The 25214-nt window shown below is 30.6% G+C and overlaps 1 protein-coding gene across 2 annotated transcripts in view; it reads left to right on the top strand.

Annotated features, from left to right (window-relative positions):
- LOC134720582 (putative uncharacterized protein DDB_G0277255) overlaps positions 1–25214 on the top strand; it is a 118887-nt gene that overhangs the window by 68603 nt on the left and 25070 nt on the right. Inside the window, exons 8-13 of one of the 2 annotated variants that reach the window (XM_063582916.1) lie at positions 1317–1508; positions 2028–2120; positions 2679–2789; positions 3702–3779; positions 4535–4649; positions 8740–8929. In XM_063582916.1, coding sequence (XP_063438986.1) covers positions 1317–1508; positions 2028–2120; positions 2679–2789; positions 3702–3779; positions 4535–4649; positions 8740–8929 — 779 coding nt within the window. Of the gene's footprint in view, positions 1–1316; positions 1509–2027; positions 2121–2678; positions 2790–3701; positions 3780–4534; positions 4723–8739; positions 8930–25214 lie in introns of both variants that reach the window. The other variant, XM_063582917.1, reaches the window with a different exon arrangement.

The raw sequence follows: 25214 nt of genomic DNA, 5'->3' as shown, positions 1-25214 counted from the left end.
CGGTGACAAATATTTTTCAAAACGTTATGACGTTCCATTTTTTTCAAAGAATAACATATCTTACTTTGGTCAAATCGACACCGTTAGAAATATTTAAAAAAATCTAAAATGTGCATTTCAAATGCTCATTTCTTACCGTTTTTGGGGGTAACCATGACGTTTTTGGCTTTATTTGAGTAAGAATTAATTCTTTAAATGGTCAAGTTAGATTTTTCTAACCACCTTGAATTATTTTGCTTCAATTTGAGCCCAATCATATAAGTATATTTTGATTAAAAAATCATATTTAAATTTTTTAAATAAAAAACGTTTTTTACTCCAAAATTCCAAAAATGTTCAATTTTTCAGCAGCATTTTTTACAAAAACGAAATCGACAACATATATTTTTTTGGGCAAAATTTGATTCTCTGTCAATTGAGGAATAAAATATCTTAAAGGGAAAAAATTCTCACCGTCAGAAATAAACTGTTGGATATGCCCTTAAATAGATAAAAAAAAAAATGAATTCAAGAGTCTCTTTACATATTAATTTTGGTTCTTGTAAAAGATATTAACATTGGAATATGAAGAACTCCTCTTTAAGTTTGTACTTATCTGGATGATGTTTTATACATAGAAAAAATGATACAAGTATAGGATTCCCATTTCTTTCTGAAGTAGTGGAGAATTGGCCTTCAAAAACAATTTAATACAATAATTATAAATAAGGAAGAGATGTAGGGTGTAGAATAATCTTATACATGCAGAGTGTAAACTTTCTGATTGAAGTGCTTTTGTTTTCTTATTCAAACAGCAATTGTAGTTAGAAAAATTTATTATTTAGAATTAAAACAAAAATTCATTTTGTCAGTGGCAAATCCTAAAAAACACAATTGAAATGGCTAAAATTGGATTTAGATGGCAGTTTAATTGGGCTAAATTACTGGTTCACTGAAGTTGGATATGACAAAATTTCAACTTTTAATACTTGATTAAAAATATAAGCTGGATTTTTTACATGACTTATTAACAAAACCTTCATGAGAGTGCATAAATGATATTTCAGGGATGTGGTTCTAAGAAAAAATCAATTATATATTCAGGATAAAATACTAATGTGTGAACTTAATGCACTAAAATTATATTGTACTTCTTTATATTCAGGATATTGAATATTTTGATGTGTTTTTAGATAGGCTATACTATGTATTGTGACTGGGTTTATATAACTGAATCTGAATGATGATCTTAGTTGATCTCAGTCATGTCACTGCATTACACACTTAATCATTGAGTATCTGATAAAGATGAAAAATATTATACTTTTCTTTTTTAGGAAATAGAAATAATGGACAAGAAACAAGAAGAATTATTTGACCTTGAAAAGAAACACTTTGAAACAGAACAAATGTTGGGTAGTTGTCATGACAGGGAGAAAGAAAAGATTAAGGAACAGTTCGACAGGGAACAGGAATCAATTGAACAGAAACATAAAGATTTTGATGATCTAGAATTCAAACAGCTTGAGGTAAACTTTCATTATTATTCAGATTTCTATGAAGGCTTTAATAAGCCTAATAGCGAAGTCTATGGAAAATCATCATTTAATCATTCAGAATTAGTTTTGGATTTACCTAAGGTTTTTATCATTGAGAGTAATATAACTGGCTGAGTATTGCAACAATAGGAATCCACATTCTCAAGTCTTGTTCTTTCATTACAATTATTACTCTCACATTGTAGGTCTGCCATGAAATAATGAATACATGCAATAATATCTGAATTTAGTGTCTAGATAACATAAAGCTATCAGCTGATTACTTAGTTGTCTCGCTTAGATAAATTCTAGGTCTTTTTTTTTTCTTATAAAGAGTTGAGGCCCACCTGAATGGGGGGCGGGATGGGGGGGGAGTCCATCACAGGAAGGGACCGAATTATTCTTGTTAGAATTAAAAGAAATATTTGGTTTATGATATTTTCTTGTACATGTATTTGTGGAGTATTTGTATTTGGAGGAAAGTTCTTATTGTTTAGTTTTATTTTTCAGTCTGAGGCAAGATATGAGGAAGAGAAAGAGAAATTACAAAAAAAGTTAATGACTGACCAAAATAAACTTCTGGAGAGATATAAATCAAGAGAGGTTAGAAAATACTTGTTTTATAAAACTAGAAGTATTAAAAATTATATGTTTAAACTTCTGGTGCCATATAAATGTAAAGTCAAGTGGTCAGAAGTTACAGTTTGAAACTTTTTGGTGTTAAAAATATAAGGAGATTAGAAGTTACATGTATAAGTTAAAAGAGAAGGAGTAAAAAAAATATTGTTTAATATAAAAAACCTTTTGGACAGTTATAAAACAGGCTAGAAGTTTCATGTTATAATGAATAAACTCCTGAGGGGATATAAAACTAGAAATTCTTATTATAGACATTGATCATTAAGAATTTTTGAGTTATCTCCCTTTAGATATTGTCTATGGATGAAAATTGGTTAAATTTATGAAGAAAAACTTACTGTGAACTTTTATTATAGATTGGTAAAGAGAATAACAAAATAAGGAATACAGTTATATAGATGTTATGTTTATTCTAATACCTTTCTGGTAGAACTGCCAAGTATGAAATAAACATGGAAAAACATAGAACAAAGTTTACAATAGCTGTAACGATTGACCATTAATCTTATTGGTTTTTTTCAGAATCGTTTGCAGCAGATTGACTCACAACAACATGACATGTTATCCAGTGTAAGAAAGGACATAGAAAATCTGGAACAAAGTCGACTGGTCTTAGTAGAACAACTAAAGAAGGTTTGTCACATGATCTGGCCACATGATATAGTCACATGGTTGTTGTTATGGTGTCATTTAGATTTAAGCTTTTTTGCTTTATCTGTTGCCCATAGACTTGGTTTTATTTTGTAGAACTTGATTATTTATGCCATCCTGCATTTCAATGGTCATTTTAAAATTTAACTCTCTTGAGTAGAGAAATATTTCATCAATGCAGTTATATGGTAGAATATATACATATACCGGGCAGGGACTTTCTATACAAACGAGACTCATCTCTGTTGATTTTAATTAATTCACAACGCCGCCCCTTGAGAGCTAGCACCCAACTATAAACTTAGTTTCATATCTTTGATATATGATGCTAGTAGCTATTTGCGTATTTCACAGTACATTGTTGTTATATAATTATTATTATTTGTTAATACAAAATCTGAATAATAGCCATTTACGATGACAAAAAATATAAGATTTTGAAAGAATGATGAATTAGTAATTAGAAAAACAGCATTTTGCAATGACAAGATGTATAAAGTTTCATAAAAACGATTTTTTGTTAAACTTGAACATATAAAGTATGAAGAAAACACGAGAATGTGAAATGATTTGCTATAAGGTCACGTGACATCAGCTACAGCCGAGATCAGTCTGACAATTTTATAGACATCATTACAAGTGACCGTGCTGTTAGTATAGAAAGTCCCCAGCTAATTTTATAACTAATGAAAATGACTGTTGAAATGTTGGTTAATTTTATTTATTTTATACCGCAGTATTTCAGTTATAATATTTTAATATTTTAATTATTTTAGTGCTTTTATTATTTCTGTTTGACTTATTTTATATTATGGAATGTTTTTTGTTTAACCTATATTATTTTATTCCATTAGATTAGGGAATTTTTTGTTTAGTTTTGGAGTTTGTTTTCAGGAGAATACAAAATTAAGTGAGTTGAAGAAGACAATAAAAACACAGACAAAAACAGCAGAAGACATCTTATCTGACGAGGTATTAAATGTCAAGGACAAATATTTTATTTCTTATTGTTTCTTCTAATTATGTTTATTAGTTTTCTGTATGGAGGAAGTTTTTCTTAAATTATCAGAAGACATTTATTATTTTAAAAACCAAACTTTATATCATATAATAGAATATTATTTAGAATTCTTATCTGATAATGTTTACCCAGTAGACTTTGAAAAGAAGTTAGATTGATAATTTTATTTGACGAGTAATTAAAATGAATTTTTAAGCATGCATGGCAGCTTTAAGGTTTAGTACTAAATTTTTCTTAAGTTTTGTATTTTGTTGTGAGAATTTTTATAACACAACGAATATAACAGGATATCAGTTTTATACAAAATAGCATATACATGTATCAATTACAATGAATCTGATTCAATGTATAGATATACAATACCTGGCTTCTCTGAAAAATAAGCCTCATAGCAATATATGATTTGAAAATAAAGAGAAGCCTAAGAATAAGTCAATTATTATCTGAATATCAGTTGCATTGGCAAAGTTTTATGCAGAGAAAAAAATGAGCTTAGTTGTTTAAAATATTTTTAAATTTATTCATTTTTTTCATTGTAAGAATTTATTTTTGTGGTGTTAATGCTAAACATTTATTAAAATTGATTGTCAATAAGTAATATGATTTAAAAATCTTTTCTAACTGTTTTATTCCTAAATATATTTATTTGAAAAAGAAACACATTCCAACCACTAATTTGACAACTTTAACATTTCTACATTTACAGGAAAAACACGACAGTTATTCAGACATCAACCAGAACTCCTCTCAAAAATCTTCTCATTCAAGTTCAACAACTACAGTAACTAATTGGTTAATAAGCCCCACAAATTCTGCCAAAGGTGAGAGAAAGAAATCAGCCACGATGCTGGAGATAGAGAAAAATCATTCACTTTTCGTAGAGCAACAAGGCAAGTACATTGTACACTGGAAATACAGGAAATTGTCAGAGTTGTCTCCCTTAGTTGAGTTATCTCCCATCTAATCATTTTAAAATAATAATGCACTCATAAAAAAGATCATGAAATAATTAATTTCCTGAATTGATTGATTGTCAAGGTTGTAATGGCATTGAAGTTGTGATAAAATTATTGCCATCTTTTGTTGAAACATTTATCACTCATTAAAATCAATGTCACATTTTATGATGTAGGAAAATAATAAACTTAATCATTTTTTGCAATGTGTGAAACATTTACTTTTCTTTAATTTTGATCTTCTAGAACATTGAACTTATTTTAATTAAGAACCATTAAAATCAAAAAGTAATATTCAAAGTTGATGATCATATAGGATTTCTAACAACCTTGAGATACGTCTTGCACGGTCAGCTATTCAAGGTGATTGTATAATGCAGTCTTGTTTTGTTCTCCATATCTACACATAGTAGGTACTTTTAGTATTGAATAAAGGTAATCTTCCTATGTATATCAATATTTTAATTATTAATCCTGATTTATTCCATACTGTAAGATTAAAAGTAACTTCATCATCACATAAAATAGTTCACCCATGGGAGATAACTCTTGATGAACTCTGACAACTTTCACTACTGAAGAAAATATTACAAAATCAATTTTGGAATGTAAATAAAATTGCATGACTAAAAGCATAAGATAACAAATTAAATTCTCAGTGTACCAATGCTTGTTATAGTGTTACTAATAACAGTACAGATTCAAACACACAGATGATATAGTTTTAATGGCTTTTGGATCTATGTTTTTTGCTGAATTTTATAAAACACTGTTTTTTAAATTGGATGGCTTTGCATTTCATTTCATGTCAATACAGCTCAAATTTCTGTTTAAAATATATTTATTGATATTTTTATCTTCTTGTTCCGTTTACCTTCTGACATTATTGTGATGTTTTTTTAATTATTGTGAAAAAAATACTACAGAGTTAAAATCACACTACATTTTGATTTTTTTTATATGAATTAAACAGGATTTTTGTCAATATCACAAAAATTTAAATCGATTTTAGTCTGAAATGACAAAATCGCAATAATAAATTCACACATTATAGTTTCTAATTTACAGTAAACAAGAGTAGATGCTCAGTTGATGAGAAATAAGGAAAAGGATAAAATACCAAAGTTATAAGCCTTTAAACACTTCTGATCATCTTTGAATCTGCACATTTTATGACAATAAAAGTATATCAGTAGAGAGTAACACTGTAGATGTATTGTGATAATTTTGACTGCTTTTCTTGTTATATACCAAGATAAATAATTCATTACAAAAAAAAAAGGTTTAATGATTAAAAATGAGTTTTTATTTTGGTATTCAGCAGTTTTACCCGAGTCAGGTAAATGTTTGTACCAGTATAATCTGCTTTAACTATTTGGTTTTATTTTATCACAATCTGATCGGAACACGGATTCTGTGTCCAAACTTACCTTACACGGAACTAACAACTCTCTATTCTACTGTCCTTAAAAGACCTTAGGGAATCATCAGCTTTTGTCCTATTGTTTACAACTTAAAAAGAACATGAATTTTCATTGGTTGACAGAACAATAGTTATAAGAGAAAGTGTGTATGGAGCATTGCTAGATCTGTGTATGAAGAAGGGCAGATACAGGAGCTGTTTTTCAGTCAGATCGCTCTTTTATCATGGAGGAGGGGATTTCAACTTATAATTTTGTTATTTCATATTAATTTGGATTTGGGTAATATTTTTACGCACCCTTTTATATTTGGTACACCCTAACTTTTTAATGTTTGTCTTTAACATGGTTTTACTATTGATAAACTTACAGTATTCTAATCTGGTTTAAGCTATTTTACAGAGATTGTTATTCAGATTTCCTCAGTATTTCATAGATTAACAAAGAGAAGACAACTCTAATATGTTATTTGACTGATTTTGTACATGGTGTTTCTTTTTATAATTAGATAATTCATTAATCTTGCATGGATAAATTTTGCTTTGGAGTAACAAGTTTTTAAAATAAAGTACATTCATTGGATAAGAATTAATGAATGATTTAACTATAAAGTTTTTATATTGGCTTTGGAAGAGGCAGAAATAATCATTGAAAAGCACTTAAATGTAATTGGTTTTCTTTTGGCTCTTCATTTTTTTTGGTAATTTTAAAGGAAATTGAGCATGTGCATAGTGAAACTCCTCTTTATATAGATATAAAAAGATTTAAGCATTAAAATAGATGGATATATAAAGAGGAATGAGCATGCGACATTACATTAGATTATATATTTAATTTGACAGTGATGTATCATAAAAAATGAAAGAATATAATTCTTTTCTTTTTTTTAAATTATTTTTAAAAAGTATACCAGGATTAAAGTGGGTTTTAAAAAGTTGGTAGGAGTTTAGGCAGACATTAAATTGATAGTTGAAAGAGGTGTTATGATTTATAGTTTCTATGAATCTCATAAAATGAACAATCCTTTTAATTTTCATAGTTCAAATAGCATTTAGTTCACTTATTTAACAATAGTACCAATTTAGATGTTATAATTATAATAGAATAGCACTTCCTGAATGTATTCTGTGGTGTTAGAAATGAGTTAAGATGGAGGAAGTGTTTACTAATAGAGTACACCCACAGCTGATCAATTAAATAATTGTCAATTGATTAACATTCTTCATTAGCAGAGCCTACCTTCCTTATCGTGTAGTGATGTATTATCTCCGCCATACCACTTCTAACGAACTATTTATTTTGAAGCATTTGAAATATTACATAAGATATATTTAATCTCCTGCAATGCAATCTGAGCTGAAAATCCTTTGATTTAGAAATAAGTTATTACGCATTAAGATTATTAACGAAAGAAATATGATCTAAGGATGAGAGAATCAATTTATCGCCATTTACCGATTTATTTACGATATGTAATTTTTGCGGTAACAAGAAAGACTTTGATAATTTGTACTGACTTACGTAATGGACTTATTGATGAACCATTAAATTGACTTATTTAAGATAAGTGTCGTTCAAAAATATCTATGATTAATCTGTCCTTCGCACAAACTCTACTGAATCTGATGTAATTTGGTTTTTATCAATTTGTTTAATGTTAAAAGGAATCCACTTTGATCTGCTGCCCATTGTTTTTCACTGATTAATGTACATACGTTTACTCAGAACACTATTTACATACTATTAACAATCAAATGGATATTAAACATTTTTAAAAGACTATTGATCTTTAATAGTCTATATTGAAATGATTCTAAACTTTTCTTGACTCTGGTCAATTTAATTTGACCTGAAACACTTTTCTGCTGTAAAAGATGATGACCTTCAGATGTCCTCTGTAGATTGACATATACCCCACATCTCCTTTTATTCAAATAACATCTTGATCTTAACCTTTTACAACACTACTATGACTTAAATTGATATTTCATGATACAAGACATTAATTAATATTTGTAGACAAAGGCTTCTATTTAATCATGCGACACTATATATCAGGAGTTTTTGACACCTTCATCAGCATCTAATGACAAACTGAAGCTGGTCCTATTTCCGTTAAGCATCAAATAATTTAAGTCTGGACTAGTACACTGAGATGTTATTCTCTGCCGTCGTATGATTGATTTATGAATAGCTTAACTCATTATATTTCTTTGTTTTCTACAAGTTTTCTAACTCTTTTTAAAAAATGACATTAGATTTGTTCTTTCCCTTAAATCATAAATGAAAATACTTTGAAATTTATAGAAAAGCATGCAGATATCTATATTTGGCATGAATTTTTGAAATGAGAGTAAAATAACTATTTAGTATAAACAGACAGAAAGTTTATACTGTTTAAATAGGTCAGTGAGAAAATGCATCTATACATACTGGTACATGTTTATATTTTTCCAGATAATGCTTCATTGTGGTTTTTTCTCAAGTTTTTTTCCCTTGATTAAATGTTTTTAATACCGCAATGATGTTTTCAGGCAGTACTCTTATTGAACAAGAAAAGAAACGGCTAGTGGAACTAAAAAGGCGGGCTGCTGATGAGGGGCGTGCTCAGTGGGAAGAACGCAAACTACGAGAGGCCAATTGTAAAAGTTTTAATTCATTAGAATCAGAAGATTCCAGCGTTGCCAGTAGTTGTGAAACACCGTCAGAGAAAGAAACAACGAGGTAAGATAATGCCCATTGTCCTTTGTTTCAATGTCATTTGGAGGTTAAGATTATAAAAGGTTCAATTCAATCCAATCTATATAGTCACTGGCTGGTTAGCTATGTTACAGTCTTTTCTCTAGGTGACGGAGTAGTCTAAGTAGTGGAAATACTAAATCACTGTGAACACTGACATTTTGAGTTCAAATCCCACAATGGGCTAGTAGACTTGACTCAAATCTCAATTGACTAGGATCATGGGATTGTCAGTATTCCTACTAATGTTCTGTGTTTTTTTTCTGACCACTCAGGCTTCCTCCACAAATAAAAACTGACTGCCATGTAATGGCACAATAGTGTTGAAAGTGGCCTTAAACTGCTAGCAATCAGTCAATCTTTTCTACCTGTTTTTGTTAGTACACACCACATAGTCCAATGAAATGAATGTTTTTGAGGTCCTATCCTTGCCCATCACCCAAAACATCCTCAAATAAAAAAAATCAAATTTTCCAATTTTTTCCCCACATGTGTAGAAATGCTTAGGTCAAAAGCAGGCAGTCCTTTAAATTTTAATCTGAATGGAATATGCATTTAAACTTGATCATCATTGAATTTTGTATGATCAGCAGTATCTGGTATACAGTGGTGACTGGTCAGTAATGGGCGTGTTTTCCTTTACCAGATATCACTTTATCACATCTGACACTGACCCATACTGTATATACAAAATAATGCTTTGTTTGTTTTCTGATGGAAAAAAATGCTATTTGTAAACAGTTTCTAAATCATCATGATCATAAATTAGAAAAAATGTTGATTTTTGCTTTTTTTGTCTTAAAAATCTGATGTATTATAGCATTATTCAATTTATCGTGATGGATAGTGTTGCCTTGGTAAATATTGTCATTTAAAGTTAGTTTTATTTCCCAGGGTATTAGCAACGGAACGTAATTCACTTCTAATTTACACATTTACAGCTTTATTTGAATTGAACATTAGAAAACAAATGTACATGTTTTATTTTGTCACGGAGCTATATCAATAATATTTTGTCATTTGCAATCAAATAGACACAAAGTGATAAATATTTAAAATTGATAATTTTACCAGTTATATAACTTTTAGTGTTGGAAATGTGCTCATTTATTAAATTTTTAACGTTTTCCATTGTTTTCTGAATTTAAATAGATATTTTGTACTATGGTATATATGACACCACATTTAAGTTCCTGGTATAAATAATTAAAATTCCAATTAAGGTTTATTGTGCTTTTCAAATCATTTATATGAGATATAGAAAATTCTTAATTGGGAAAGTTACAAACAAACAATTTTTTAAATAATTGAAAATGAGTATTCTGTTCTGTGGCATAATATTCAGATCTTTGAAAAGAAGCCTTAGGTACGTTTGTTCTCTTCAAAATATGTAAACTTTAGAAAACCTCAATAACGGATGTGAGATGCTAATATCAGTCAGATAATGAAATTAAATTGAATAAAAAAAGAATTTGTAATGAAATTTTTGAATGGAAATCCTCCTTCCTATGTCTTCTCAGTCTGACTCCTTGAATAAGGAGATGTAACATTGTTATATTAGAGGAATATATAGATTTCATCAGAAATGCCCAAATAAATAATGATTTTTAAAAATTGAAATGGTCATAGGCATGTGGGTTTCCTTTTAATTTTTTCTACATTTTTATACAAAAACAATAGAATGCTTTGAACAAATATAATAAATTTCTTATGAAATATTTGAATTCATTGAAAAAAAGTTCTCTTTCAATGTTGAAACTATTTTAGTCAGTTGTTCACAGGTTATTGGACTTTAAGTCTTTATTAGTTTCACCTTTAGATTTAAGACAGTTTTTCTCACCTCAAACTCTAGCTCATATAAGTTTGTATCAATTTATTTCCGTATGTATAAAGCAGGCTTCTGACATAGCTTGGTATAAAAATAGGCCAGGTTTTTATTGAAAATAATACAAATTTCCAAACACCAATGAAACCAACGTAAGTTACCTTTTGACTATTAATGTTTGTTATACGTAATTCCAAAGCAATTAAAAAGGCAGATTCATTTCTATAACATACATGTGAACCTCCCGACGGGAGTACAAAACTCCCGTTTTCAGGGGTCTCCTCCCGTCCTCCCGTTTAGAAGCAAAAACTCCCGTGTATGAAATATTTCTTGAATGAAAATTTTCAGACCCCATATTTGATCATTTCTTACTACTGTACGGGTGTAATTGACACCTGTGTTAAATTTTACCTGTACATCAAAGAAGATGTATAATTATATGGCTTCACTTGACAGCTTGGGTGTCAAACATACTGGTAATCGACGATATTGACCTCTGGCTAACTGCCGTTGTGTTATAAAAACGATGTGTATTGGGAATATTGAAATACTTTTTTGTTACTTCCCTTTGTTTTATCCTGTTTTCAGTTATTTTGCTTTTAAAAATGTAAATTGTAAAAAAACTATAAATGATTAATATTTTAATCAAATAATCATAAAAGGATGTTGATTAAATGAATTTAAATGTTTTGGGACAAATAAAAAAATATAAATTTATAAATTATTTTAGCAATCTAGACCTCCTTTCAAGGATTAAATTGAAATTTATATTATAAATCTGTTTAGAACCAATATGATTGGTATATAGATATAAGAAGATATGGGGTGAGTGCAAATGAGACAACTCTCCATCCAAATAACAATTTAAAAAGTAAACCATTATAGGTTAAAGTACGGCCTTCAACACGGAGCCTTGGCTCTCTATGTACATTTAGAAAAGTTCTAATTAGTAGATGTTAGTATAGATTACATTTTATTGTGTAAGCTAAAACATAGCAAAACATTTTACACTGTTCAAGTCTTTTTAAGTTTTCTACAAATATGACTTTCATAATGCTTAAAAGCCATGCAGTACTAGCTAGTGTTAGTGTATGTTATTTTTTTAATTAATTTATGATGTTGCAAATATACATGTAGAGCTTATTTCTTTCTTATTTGTCTATACATTTACCAATGACAAGGAGATGGCGACATGAATAAAAATCTATACAGATAAGATAAATAAATATAATGATTTATTTGCAAGCAGTGACCAATCATTTATCAAAAACAAAACAAAACAAAACAAGAAATAGATTCTTCTTAATATTTTATTTTATTCAAGTAGAAAGGCAATAAGGGTACTATAAACATATTACAATTTGATGGAAATTTGAAGAAAAAACACAATTTCTACATCATATGGTTACATTTACGACAAAATTAATGTCGATAAAAAACCTCCTGATCTGAGTTCTAATCTCCTGACCAAAATTTCCAAATCTCCTGATCTGAGTTTCACAGTCCATCACATGTATGCTATAATTACAGTTTAATTGTCCCAATAACCCACTGTACATATAGCAGAAAATTAAACATGCATAAAGATGCCAGATATATAATATTCTGTTTTAGTCATTTTATTTAAGTGACACAATGTCAGAAAACAATACCATAATAAACATTTCTTTTTCAGAAATGACGTAAATAAATTTCCATAAATACTTTTAAAATTTTAATTAGTGTGCCAACGTTTTTGTGTAGAGATGATCTAGTAGTAGATAAACAAAATCATTAAAAAAATCCTGTCTATTAAAGATGTAGGATGACAGAAATCTGATTGTTAAAGTTTTTAAAGTTATTTTTGAACATGTACACAGTTTTATGAGAAAAGAAGTTTCAAAAGACATGATACATGTGTTTATTTAGCTAAATTAATACTGATAACAAATTATTTGTAAAATTCTAAATATAAGTTTTTTAAGTTATTTTTGTACATATACGTAGTTTTATGAGAAAAGAAGTTTCAAAGGACATGATACATGTGTTTATTTAGCTGAATTACTGATAGCAAAGTATTTGTAAAACTCTCAATACAGTTATATATATCCACTTTTATTAGAGATGCTTTTGAACAAATAGTAGGTGTTTTTAGGTAAAAGATTGATTTAATTGTCAATGGTTTTTTTAACTTCTTTGCTTTAATAGCTTATCTGTGTTGTCATTTGACATTTGTTAGAGCTTTAGAACTGTCATCTTATCATGATGTGTTCTTTGTCATTTGACATTTGTTAGAGCTTTAGAACTGTCATCTGATCATGATGTGTTCTTTGTCATTTAACATTTGTTAGAGCTTTAGAACTGTCATCTGATCATGATGTGTTCTTTGTCATTTGATGTTTGTTAGGGCTTTAGAACTGTCATCTGATCATGATGTGTTCTTTGTCATTTGACATTTGTTAGAGCTTTAGAACTGTCATCTGATCATGATGTGTTCTTTGTCATTTGATGTTTGTTAGGGCTTTAGAACTGTCATCTTATCATGATGTGTTCTTTGTCATTTGACATTTGTTAGAGCTTTAGAACTGTCATCTGATCATGATGTGTTCTTTGTCATTTGACATTTGTTAGAGCTTTAGAACTGTCATCTGATCATGATGTGTTCTTTGTCATTTAACATTTGTTAGAGCTTTAGAACTGTCATCTGATCATGATGTGTTCTTTGTCATTTGACATTCGTTAGAGCTTTAGAACTGTCATCTGATCATGATGTGTTCTTTGTCATTTGACATTTGTTAGAGCTTTAGAACTGTCATCTTATCATGATGTGTTCTTTGTCATTTGACATTTGTTAGAGCTTTAGAACTGTCATCTGATCATGATGTGTTCTTTGTCATTTGACATTTGTTAGAGCTTTAGAACTGTCATCTGATCATGATGTGTTCTTTGTCATTTGACATTTGTTAGAGCTTTAGAACTGTCATCTTATCATGATGTGTTCTTTGTCATTTGACATTTGTTAGAGCTTTAGAACTGTCATCTGATCATGATGTGTTCTTTGTCATTTGACATTTGTTAGAGCTTTAGAACTGTCATCTGATCATGATGTGTTCTTTGTCATTTGACATTTGTTAGGGCTTTAGAACTGTCATCTGATCATGATGTGTTCTTTGTCATTTGATGTTTGTTAGGGCTTTTGAACTGTCATCTGATCATGATGTGTTCTTTGTCATTTGATGTTTGTTAGGGCTTTTGAACTGTCATCTGATCATGATGTGTTCTTTGTCATTTAACATTTGTTAGAGCTTTAGAACTGTCATCTGATCATGATGTGTTCTTTGTCATTTGACATTCGTTAGAGCTTTAGAACTGTCATCTTATCATGATGTGTTCTTTGTCATTTGACATTTGTTAGAGCTTTAGAACTGTCATCTGATCATGATGTGTTCTTTGTCATTTGACATTTGTTAGAGCTTTAGAACTGTCATCTGATCATGATGTGTTCTTTGTCATTTGACATTTGTTAGAGCTTTAGAACTGTCATCTGATCATGATGTGTTCTTTGTCATTTGACATTTGTTAGAGCTTTAGAACTGTCATCTGATCATGATGTGTTCTTTGTCATTTGACATTTGTTAGAGCTTAAGAACTGTCATCTGATCATGATGTGTTCTTTGTCATTTGACATTTGTTAGAGCTTAAGAACTGTCATCTGATCATGATGTGTTCTTTGTCATTTGACATTTGTTAGGGCTTTAGAACTGTCATCTGATCATGATGTGTTCTTTGTCATTTGATGTTTGTTAGGGCTTTTGAACTGTCATCTGATCATGATGTGTTCTTTGTCATTTGACATTTGTTAGAGCTTTAGAACTGTCATCTGATCATGATGTGTTCTTTGTCATTTGATGTTTGTTAGGGCTTTTGAACTGTCATCTGATCATGATGTGTTCTTTGTCATTTGACATTTGTTAGAGCTTTAGAACTGTCATCTGATCATGATGTGTTCTTTGTCATTTGATGTTTGTTAGGGCTTTTGAACTGTCATCTGATCATGATGTGTTCTTTGTCATTTGATGTTTGTTAGGGCTTTAGAACTGTCATCTTATCATGATGTGTTCTTTGTCATTTGACATTTGTTAGAGCTTTAGAACTGTCATCTGATCATGATGTGTTCTTTGTCATTTGACATTTGTTAGAGCTTTAGAACTGTCATCTGATCATGATGTGTTCTTTGTCATTTGATGTTTGTTAGGGCTTTAGAACTGTCATCTGATCATGATGTGTTCTTTGTCATTTGATGTTTGTTAGGGCTTTTGAACTGTCATCTGATCATGATGTGTTCTTTGTCATTTGACATTTGTTAGAGCTTTAGAACTGTCATCTGATCATGATGTGTTCTTTGTCATTTGACATTTGTTAGAGCTTTAGAACTGTCATCTTATCATGATGTGTTCTTTGTCATTTGACATTTGTTAGAGCTTTAGAACTGTCATCTGATCATGATGTGTTCTTTGTCATTTGATGTTTGTTAGGGCTTTTGAACTGTCATCTGATCATGATGTGTTCTTTGTCATTTGACATTTGTTAGAGCTTTAGAACTGTCATCTGATCATGATGTGTTCTTTGTCATTTGATGTTTGTTAGGGCTTTTGAACTGTCATCTGATCATGATGTGTTCTTTGTCATTTGACATTTGTTAGAGCTTTAGAACTGTCATCTGATCATGATGTGTTCTTTGTCATTTGATGTTTGTTAGGGCTTTAGAACTGTCATCTGATCATGATGTGTTCTTTGTCATTTGATGTTTGTTAGGGCTTTTGAACTGTCATCTGATCATGATGTGTTCTTTGTCATTTGACATTTGTTAGAGCTTTAGAACTGTCATCTGATCATGATGTGTTCTTTGTCATTTGACATTTGTTAGAGCTTTAGAACTGTCATCTTATCATGATGTGTTCTTTGTCATTTGACATTTGTTAGAGCTTTAGAACTGTCATCTGATCATGATGTGTTCTTTGTCATTTGATGTTTGTTAGGGCTTTTGAACTGTCATCTGATCATGATGTGTTCTTTGTCATTTGACATTTGTTAGAGCTTTAGAACTGTCATCTGATCATGATGTGTTCTTTGTCATTTGATGTTTGTTAGGGCTTTTGAACTGTCATCTGATCATGATGTGTTCTTTGTCATTTGATGTTTGTTAGGGCTTTTGAACTGTCATCTGATCATGATGTGTTCTTTGTCATTTGACATTTGTTAGAGCTTTAGAACTGTCATCTGATCATGATGTGTTCTTTGTCATTTTCATTGTTCATTTCTATGCTATTTTTTTCTGATGTCTGTTAGATTTGTGTATACCTTCTTTCCTTTATTCATACCCTATTGTATTAACAGTGATACTTGTCTAACTATACCGTTGTTTACAGTGTTAGAGTTCACAAAACATCTGCTTAATTTCATCTAAATGTAGTGTTTTAAACAAGGGGATTGGTTTTAACTTTTACCCACTTTGTATAGTTGGTCCATATTTGTTGACTCTCCTCTAATTCTTCTTTATCTTGGAAATGTTTCCACTTTTATTTTTACTTTGATATGAAACAATATTGACTGTTAAGAATTTTGACCTGACAGTATTTGTAATAAAACCTAATAATAATGATACTATTATAGAATCTCAGTCTTATAGACTTGTAGAACCAAGACTTTAACAGCAGGAGTAATTTTTATGAAGATAATTGTCTTTTATGATCAATGTTTCTGTTGCAAGCTATATTTAGACTTTTATATGATTTAGACAGTTTGACTTTCTTGTGGATTCCTTGACCGAGTATCGTACAATTAAGAAACTATTCTGATATGATATAAATTTCATTTTTCACAGTTATAGACCTACAACAGTTAACGTGTTACATAATTTGTGTAATTCAATTGACTTGTATAGGTAAATAGATAGGAAAACAAATAGATATAAGAAGATGTGGTATGAGTGACAATTCTCCATCAAAGTCACAATTTATAAAAGTAAACCGTTATAGGTCAAGGTACAGTCTTTAACATGGAGCCTTGGCTCACAGTGAACAGCAAGCTATAAGGGGCCACAAAAAATGACTAGTGTGAAACCATTCAAACGGGAAAAAACAATGGTCTAATCTATTTAAAAAAACGAGAAATAAGAAACACTTATGAACCACATCAACAATTTTTGCTGTGAAGTCTGATATATATAACCTACACAACAAAGGACCTCATTTGTACTTTCTAATTGTAGTGATCTATTACTTTGACATACATTTGGAAATACATTGTTTAGACTGAAAGCAAAGATCCATTGTAAATATAGGAATATAGAAGATATTTTTACATTTCAAATTTCAAATTTTATCTATTGGGATTTCATGCCGATTAAACCAAATTATATTTTTTTCTTATTTAATATAATGTTTAGCAGCCGTATATTTGAGTAAGTCTCTGCGATCAATATATCTACTATTGTAATTGGTTAATATGCCACCGTTTGTCCATCCCTAGAGACACATCACAATACCTCAGTACGTAATTAGCTATTTAACACAATAAAACTCTTCATCGGAATTCTGCCGATGTAAATTATCTTCCGTCCAATGAATAATTCATTACTGTATTATAAGGTAATTAAATGTAGTCAACTGTTAATCCTGGTTTTGTATATAGAGTGAATTTTCTAGGAGCTATATTATTTTACAAGAAATACCTACCTATTTGAAGTAGAACTAAAATTTGATTGGTGAAGTGCATTGAGTGCTTTTTGTTAATGAGCACCTGTTTATTGTGACCAAATAATTGATATTATTCATAGTAGACAGGTTTTTTGAATCATTCCTGAAAAAATAGATAACCTCTGCAAACAAAGACCACCTGCTTATAATGGACAGAATATTATAAATTCAAAATATAAAGGTATACCATACTACCAAGATACATCAAACATGCCACTAAAAAATGCAATTGTTTGAGGCATACCATGCCACCCAGATACATCAAATGTTGAAGCATACCATGCCACCTAGATACAACAATTGTTTGAGGCATACCATGCCACCCAGATACATCAAACGTTGAAGCATACCATGCCACCTAGATACAACAATTGTTTTAGGCATACCATTCCACTAAGATATTTTAATTGTTTGAGGCATACTATGCCACCCAGATACATCAAACGTTGAAGGATAACATGCCACCAAGATACATCATATGTGTTTGAGTTGTCCCTCTTTTATTTTTAGTTCCTCTTTCTGACATCAAATGTTGGATAAATAACATGCCACCTAGGTACATCATGTTACGTCATAATCTTTATAGAAAGATCACCTTCTTATAACAGACATGACAGTATTCTTTCTTCATATCTCTATCATTTAGACAGGTTCCTGGTCTATAGTATTGTAACCAATATACAATCTCCATGGATATTAAGGTCACCAGTTGATTGTTGACATTTTTATTTTTTCTATTTAATGGCTATAATTTACAAGTCTGATTTTATGTAAATTATGTGTGAATACCCAAATTAAGGATGTCAGATTCTAATCGGGCACTAAATGCAAAGTAAAATGCATTTTTAGCTGATTATATCAAATGATTTACATGTACAATTCACAGGATAATTCACAGTGAACAGGCTAAATTATTGACAATTCTAGTTTTAAATAAAATTTGCGATGATTTTGCAATATTTACCTCATTTTGATGTCTGGAAGTATCAGGTAATAAAGAGGAATTTAATTAATTGATTATATAATATCATATTTACCGATTCCAATTAAAAACAGTTCAGTCAGAAAATTTCAATTTATTTTCACTTACAACAATGGAAGTTAATTAATACCCTGGCCATTAAAATATCATCAGACTTGGATCTAACCTTTATCTGACGTATTTAAACAGACTCAAAGTGGTGCCCAGTAATGTGTTTTAGGGATTAGTAGAGTCTGACAAATGTTCCCTGTAGGAGGCTAGATGATTTGTCTTATAAAACAATCACTATTGTCAGCGTTTAAATCTTGAACGTAGATTTGCAGGATTGTGCTGAATGGTGATGAAAACAGAAGTAGTAAGGTCAAGGACAGTTCAGAGACATTTTCAGAAAGACTTTCAAAGTTCATAGGTCACAACGATAATTGTGAGACAAAAAGTTCATAGATATTGATTATCAGTAAACAAAAGTTAAAAAGGCACATTGATAATCAGGCCTTGCAGTCATAATAATTTGAAATACTTTTCTTGTATTCCGACTCAGAAATCAACCAATCAAATGACTGGATTTGTTGGCCAAGCTCAAATTCTGTACTTCTGGTACTGAGTCAAGTTTTATGACAAAAGCAGCACATGCGACAAAAGTTTGTAGGTTACATGTATAGATATGAGACAAAAAACTCCATTGAAGAATTGTTCTTGCCAAGGTCAAAATGACAAGGATGAAACAAATATTTTAAAGTTCATGTTTGTAATCAGGAGAAACAAAATAAATATTATATTTATACCTTTTGTATGTTTTTAATTGAAAAATACATCAAATCTATGAGAAAGCCATTTGGTTGTAGGGAGCAAATTTAAAATCTATTTACCATTATTCTAAGAGCAGAGGAATCTATAGGTAGTATAAATAATTAATGGAAATGACACTTTTAAATGTAAATCCAAATCAACATTTAAATTTTATACAAATTTAATTGTATAAGTTCTTTGGAAGACTCATCATGAAAATGCATGAAACATTTGCCACTGGACATTAAGCAACCAACAATCAAGACAGATTTTTTTTAGTTCTACTTGTTAGTAGAAAAAATTTGAATTTCAGAATTTAGGAAATAATTTGAATTTTGTCTGAAAGTAAGAAACAAGAAATAATTTAAATTCTATCTGAAAGTTAGAAGCAAGAGATAATTTGTATCAATTAGTTTTGCGTATAATTTTGGTGCTGTCTGTGACTTAAGGTTGTGATGGTGTGTAGGAGGAATGGTTAAATCTTCTACTGACAGTCCATTGTGTAAGTCTATCAAAAATCCATACGGAAAGCCTTTCTGTTGGCAATGCTAAGAGCAAATTTAAAAATCTATTTTAGATTGATCTTTGAAGAGCAGTATATTCTATAGATATAAATAATTAATGAGAAATGACAGTTTTAATTAAAGGTCAAAGATGTTATTTTTTTAATTGAGAAAAGAGTTTTAGTAATGTGGCTTGGCATGAAAAAATCTGTCAGAGACAATTGTAAAAAAATCTATTGACACTTAACGTTCTGTTTATAAAATCAATAGAGAACTGGCATGGCATAACTTGATGTGGAGATAAAGGTTGGGTAAATGGTCTTATTTATAATGCCCCCTCTCCAATTTTAATAGTTTGCTATGTGGACACCAAATGTTGGTTAAATGGTCATATTATGTCCCCTTTCCAATGCAAAGGATTTTTAAATGGTCTGCCACCTTTCCATTTCAAGGGATATTTAAATGGTCTGCTGCCTTTCCAATTCAAAGGGTATTAATGGTCTACCCCCTTTCAAATTCAAATGGTTTTTAAATGGTATGCCCGAGTTTTCAAATCAAAGGATGGTTAAATGGTTAGAGCCCCCTTTTCAATCCAATGTCCACAGATCAAGGGGGACAGATCATTCATAAAAATATTTTTTATTTTGGATGAAAATTGTAATGATCAAATTGCCGAATCAGCACAGCACTTTTCATATTGAAACTTTAACCCCATACCAAATCTAATACAAAATTAAAAAAAAAAGTCACATCTTTTTAAAATAGTAATCAATTTCTTTATATTCTTATTCTTATATCAGATAATCCAAAATTGGCTTGAAATATTTGCCACTGGCTATGTTCAACAAGTTATTAGCAATCAATCAGATTATTTTATAGAGACTATAAGTATCACTGCACTATTGTGCTACGTCACAGTAGCAGATAAATCAGAGTTCATTCTAAATCCCAACAAAACCCAAAGCTATTATCTAATACTTGTTATGTGTTTATTCTATGGTGAATTTAGGATTAAATTTAATCATTTAAACACTTGATCCATGTTTGGTAAAGTTAATTAAATCAGGACTCACTTGAAAACATGCTTTATTGACGAGATTGATGGGTCTTAAGATAAATCATCGTGGCAAACTTCATACTGTTGGTGATCATGAACATGTAATTTTCATCGTAAAATAATTTACGGAACCTAGTTTTAGTTTTATATTTGCTGGTTTTATTTAATTAACTTGACAAAAATTGACATCCCAGGAACTTAAGTATCATAAAGATTTGATTTAAAGTGCTGCTTTCTTTAAAATTTGACGTCACATGGACTAAAAGTTTCAAAGATTCGTTATTTTAATTTTAAGAAAGATAATGATCACACATTTATATTTTATAAAATGTCGTGGTAGTAGACATAACTGTTCTTGTAATTCTCTGTAAATCCCATAGCCTCCAGTTAAAAAATATGTGGACGTAAAGAAAATTGTTTTTTAGTAGAAGTTTATCAATTATTCATGAAAACAAAGTGTTCTCTAAAGTCCTGTGTTACTTGTCGTAGGTACCTTTCACCGAAGATTAACAAGATTGACATTTGGATAATTGATTGTCCTTCACGATTACCACACAGATAAAGACGGTTTACACGGTCAGTTAGACGTCTGAGTAACCATTGATTAATAATAACTAGCCTTTTGGATGACCTGATGAAACTTATTTTCTCGTTATAATCATCGCAGGCTGTGATTGTCACAGTAATTAACAATGTTTTCTTCTGTTATTGGCACAAAACCTTCTATTGTCAGAGCCATCATCATAAACAGTTGATTGAATCATTCCACTTAAAGGAATAAGGATGGTTCTTTTCACGTTCCATCTTATCAATAATTGTCTACTTCTTCTGTAGGTGTTCACTGGCTTTAAGGTTCAACAGTCTACTTACTAGTAAATCTCTGCCAGTGGAACATTTGTTTGCTTTTTCCTGGTCTTGACTATTTAAAGCTTGTAATAAAGGGTTATTTTGGTACAAGGCATTTGCCGATTTTATTACACATTACTTCCTGCTTGAACATTAAAATAGGAATTTGTGGTATGATTGCCAATGAGACAACTATTGACCAGAGTTCATATGAGGACTTGAATGTAAGCATAGGGCACGTACTATTTTCATCAATGACCAAAACCGAACCTTGTAGATAACTATAAAAGGCCCTTACATGACAAAATGTGAAACAAATCAATTAAAAATACTAATGGCCTGATTAATGACAAAACAATTGTTGAGGGGGATAGGACCTTTATCCAGACTCCGGGATTGGGTGTTTTTATGCTGAGGATTTTGGGATTGATCCTTATGTAATCTGGCAATTCTTTTTTTAATTTTGGGATGTCAGGATTTAAATTTATTTCATGTTTTTAATCCCGGGTTTTCAGAATCAGGACCCCTCCTTTCCCCCCTCATTATTACAGGCAGTAATCAACTATAAGCACAGTTTATTTAGATTATTTATAAAATCATATTTCAACAATAGTTAAAATGTTTGAAAATAATGATACTGTATTCTATTCCTTTATATTTTCTCATATTGATTTTGACCTTTTATTTGGTTTCTAGAGTATTTCTATTTATTTTATTATTATCCCTCCTAATAAACTAAATTAATGAGGTAATAAATTTTCATAATCACAAGTTTTAAAGTTGTAATGTATCACACTGACTTGCAATACTAAGTGTTATTTAAACAAAAAGTTTTAAGCCCAAGGTTAAGAATTAATACTATTATTGAGTGTTCAATTGAAATAAGTTGGATTAGGTTTAAACAAATTTATCCTACATTTGTGGGCAAAAGGTTTTGTCTACAGAAACTTGGAAGTGATAACATAATCAGAAAATAACAAATTGACGCAAAAAATTAACAAAGAATCATGCTTCTGTATGTTCCTTTTGTATTATTATAAATGAATCAAGATTCATTGATTATATATTTAATATTCGTCCATTTTCACTGAACTAGTGCTCATTTTTGTTTAGGGGCCAGCTGTTAGATGTTCTTCCTCAGTGTTGAAGACTAATGTGTCACATTTGGCTGTTTTTTGCTCTTTACTTTGGTTGTTGTCTCTTTTACCAAATTCACCATTTCCATTTTCAATTTAATTATCAATATAATTAATTTTGAACAAAAATTCTGTATGATCCCCATCTTGATTCTTATGATCTTAAATTTCATGAATATCATTTGATCATTTCTTGTGTGTCAAAATTCAAATTTGAGAAAATATAGGTCGGCCATTGAAATATTGGAACATCCTGATTGGCTGCTACATTTTTATCTGCCGTCCCAAGAGTCACATCTCCCTCTGATCTAACTGCCTGTTATATTGTAATATTAATAACAATAAAACCCGTTATAAATATTTTTATATGGCTTCTGTGGTGCATTATTAATATCTGAAAATAAAAGTAGATTAGTAATGATGTAAATAGAATGTAAAGGCGTCACATCTGATTGTCAATTATTTGCTATACTTTATTCATGCTTTCTTTTATGACTTTATTGATATTTATCAAAATGGTATATAACCAAAACTAAGATCTTGAATATTAGAAACATTTTAACCCTGCCGCAATTTTGCGCCTGTCCCATTAGTCAGGAGCCTCTGGCCTTTGTTAGTCTTGTATTATTTTAGTTTAAGTTTTTTGTGTATGATTTGGAAAATTAGTCATTATCACTGAACTAGTATATATTTGTTTAGGGGCCAGCTGAAGGACGCCTCCGGGTGTGGGAATTTCTCGCTACATTGAACACCTGTTGGTGACCTTCTGCTGATGTTTTTTCTATGGTCAGGTTGCTGTCTCTTTGACACATTCCCCATTTCTTTCCATTCTCAATTTTATATATTATGCAGTATATCAAAACTTTTACATTGAAATCATTTCAAATATACCAAAAAAATATCTGATGAAGTTAGTAAATATCCTCAGTCTTAAGTAACAATCTGTTCAGGGTTGTAAATATAGCAGTCTTAAGTAACAATCTGTTCAGAATTGTATAAATAGCTTTGAGAATTGTGCAATTTAGCATATGTTTATTTTAAATGATTGAGTCTGCTAAAAATGTTTCCTAAATTGATGATGCAATTTCATGCTGTCGGGGTTTCTGTTATATATACTTACCTGCTGTCGGGGTTTCTGTTATATATACTTACCTGCTGTCGGGGTTTCTGTTATATATACTTACCTGCTGTGGGGGTTTCTGTTATATATACTTACCTGAATTTCTTCAATACTTTATGTTTTTTTATGTATAAAAATCACAAATGTTCGCTTTAATAAAAATTGCAAAGTTGATGAAGAAATGTGTTCTCTCCTGTATATATAAATTTGAAATAGTAAACTATGCTTCATCATTGTTTTAAGAAAAATTTCATTTATTTGATATAAAAAGTCTAATAACAAATGATATAAGTTGTTTACTGAAATAGCTGTACCAGTGAAGAAATCTGTTAAGCTGGGTTCACACATTCACGATTTTTACTGCCGTCCTTGACAGGACCATTCCCGATTAAAATTTGTCAAAAGTCTGATCAAGATCCTGTGAATCGTGGATGGAAATTCGATTTGTATCTTTCGCCAGGTAAAATTCGACCGAGTCTGTCACGACTGCGTCCCGATTCTACCGAATGTAATCCGACAGAGATCAGATAGTGACAAGACAGTGAACCGACGCTGACGGAAGTTGTCCGTTCGAAAACTGTCGGCATAATCGGGATGATCAGGTACTGTCGGAAAGTAATCCTATCACGGTCCGCTCTATCGCATTGCAAACGGCTTTGTCTGGTCTCAGTCGTATTGTATTCTGTTATTGTCGGGACATCTCCAGATCATTCCCGTTCCACAGGACACCGTCCCGAATACACAGAACATTGTTAGGAATTTGATCCGATACAGCAGAATCTGTCACGACATAGGCACGATTGTAATCCGACTAGACAAAATCGGCTGAGTTTCCCCGAATGTTACGGGACGCACCTAACTGTCGGGGTGCTTTGCCGAACTATTCGGACCCTTCCCGACCAGTAGGAATCTGTTACGAACTAAAACGACTGCGTTCAGACAATAATAGGACATTCCAGATAATTGAGGATACTAATCCGACTTTTTCACTTTTCGTGTCGTATCGCTGTCTGATCTCAAACGGGAGCAATAATCGGCAATGTGTGAACCCCGCATTAACAGCATGTGATAAATTGTTGTTGAATAAAAAAAAAAAAAAATTTGTTATTGGTAAAAACTATAGATTCATCAAAATTAGTAGGATACAAATTTCTGTTGATTTCATGGGTAAACCACAAACTTCAAGTACAAATTTTCTTTATGCTTGTTTGCTAAACCACATCAAATATTCATAATATTTTCTCAATCCTCCAATATTGGTCCAAGCTGAATGAA

The sequence above is a fragment of the Mytilus trossulus genome, chromosome 6 (assembly GCF_036588685.1).
Source record: "Mytilus trossulus isolate FHL-02 chromosome 6, PNRI_Mtr1.1.1.hap1, whole genome shotgun sequence".
Taxonomy (NCBI): domain Eukaryota; kingdom Metazoa; phylum Mollusca; class Bivalvia; order Mytilida; family Mytilidae; genus Mytilus; species Mytilus trossulus.
The sequence above is the reverse complement of the archived record's forward strand: the minus strand, read 5'-3'. Positions and strand labels throughout refer to the sequence as shown.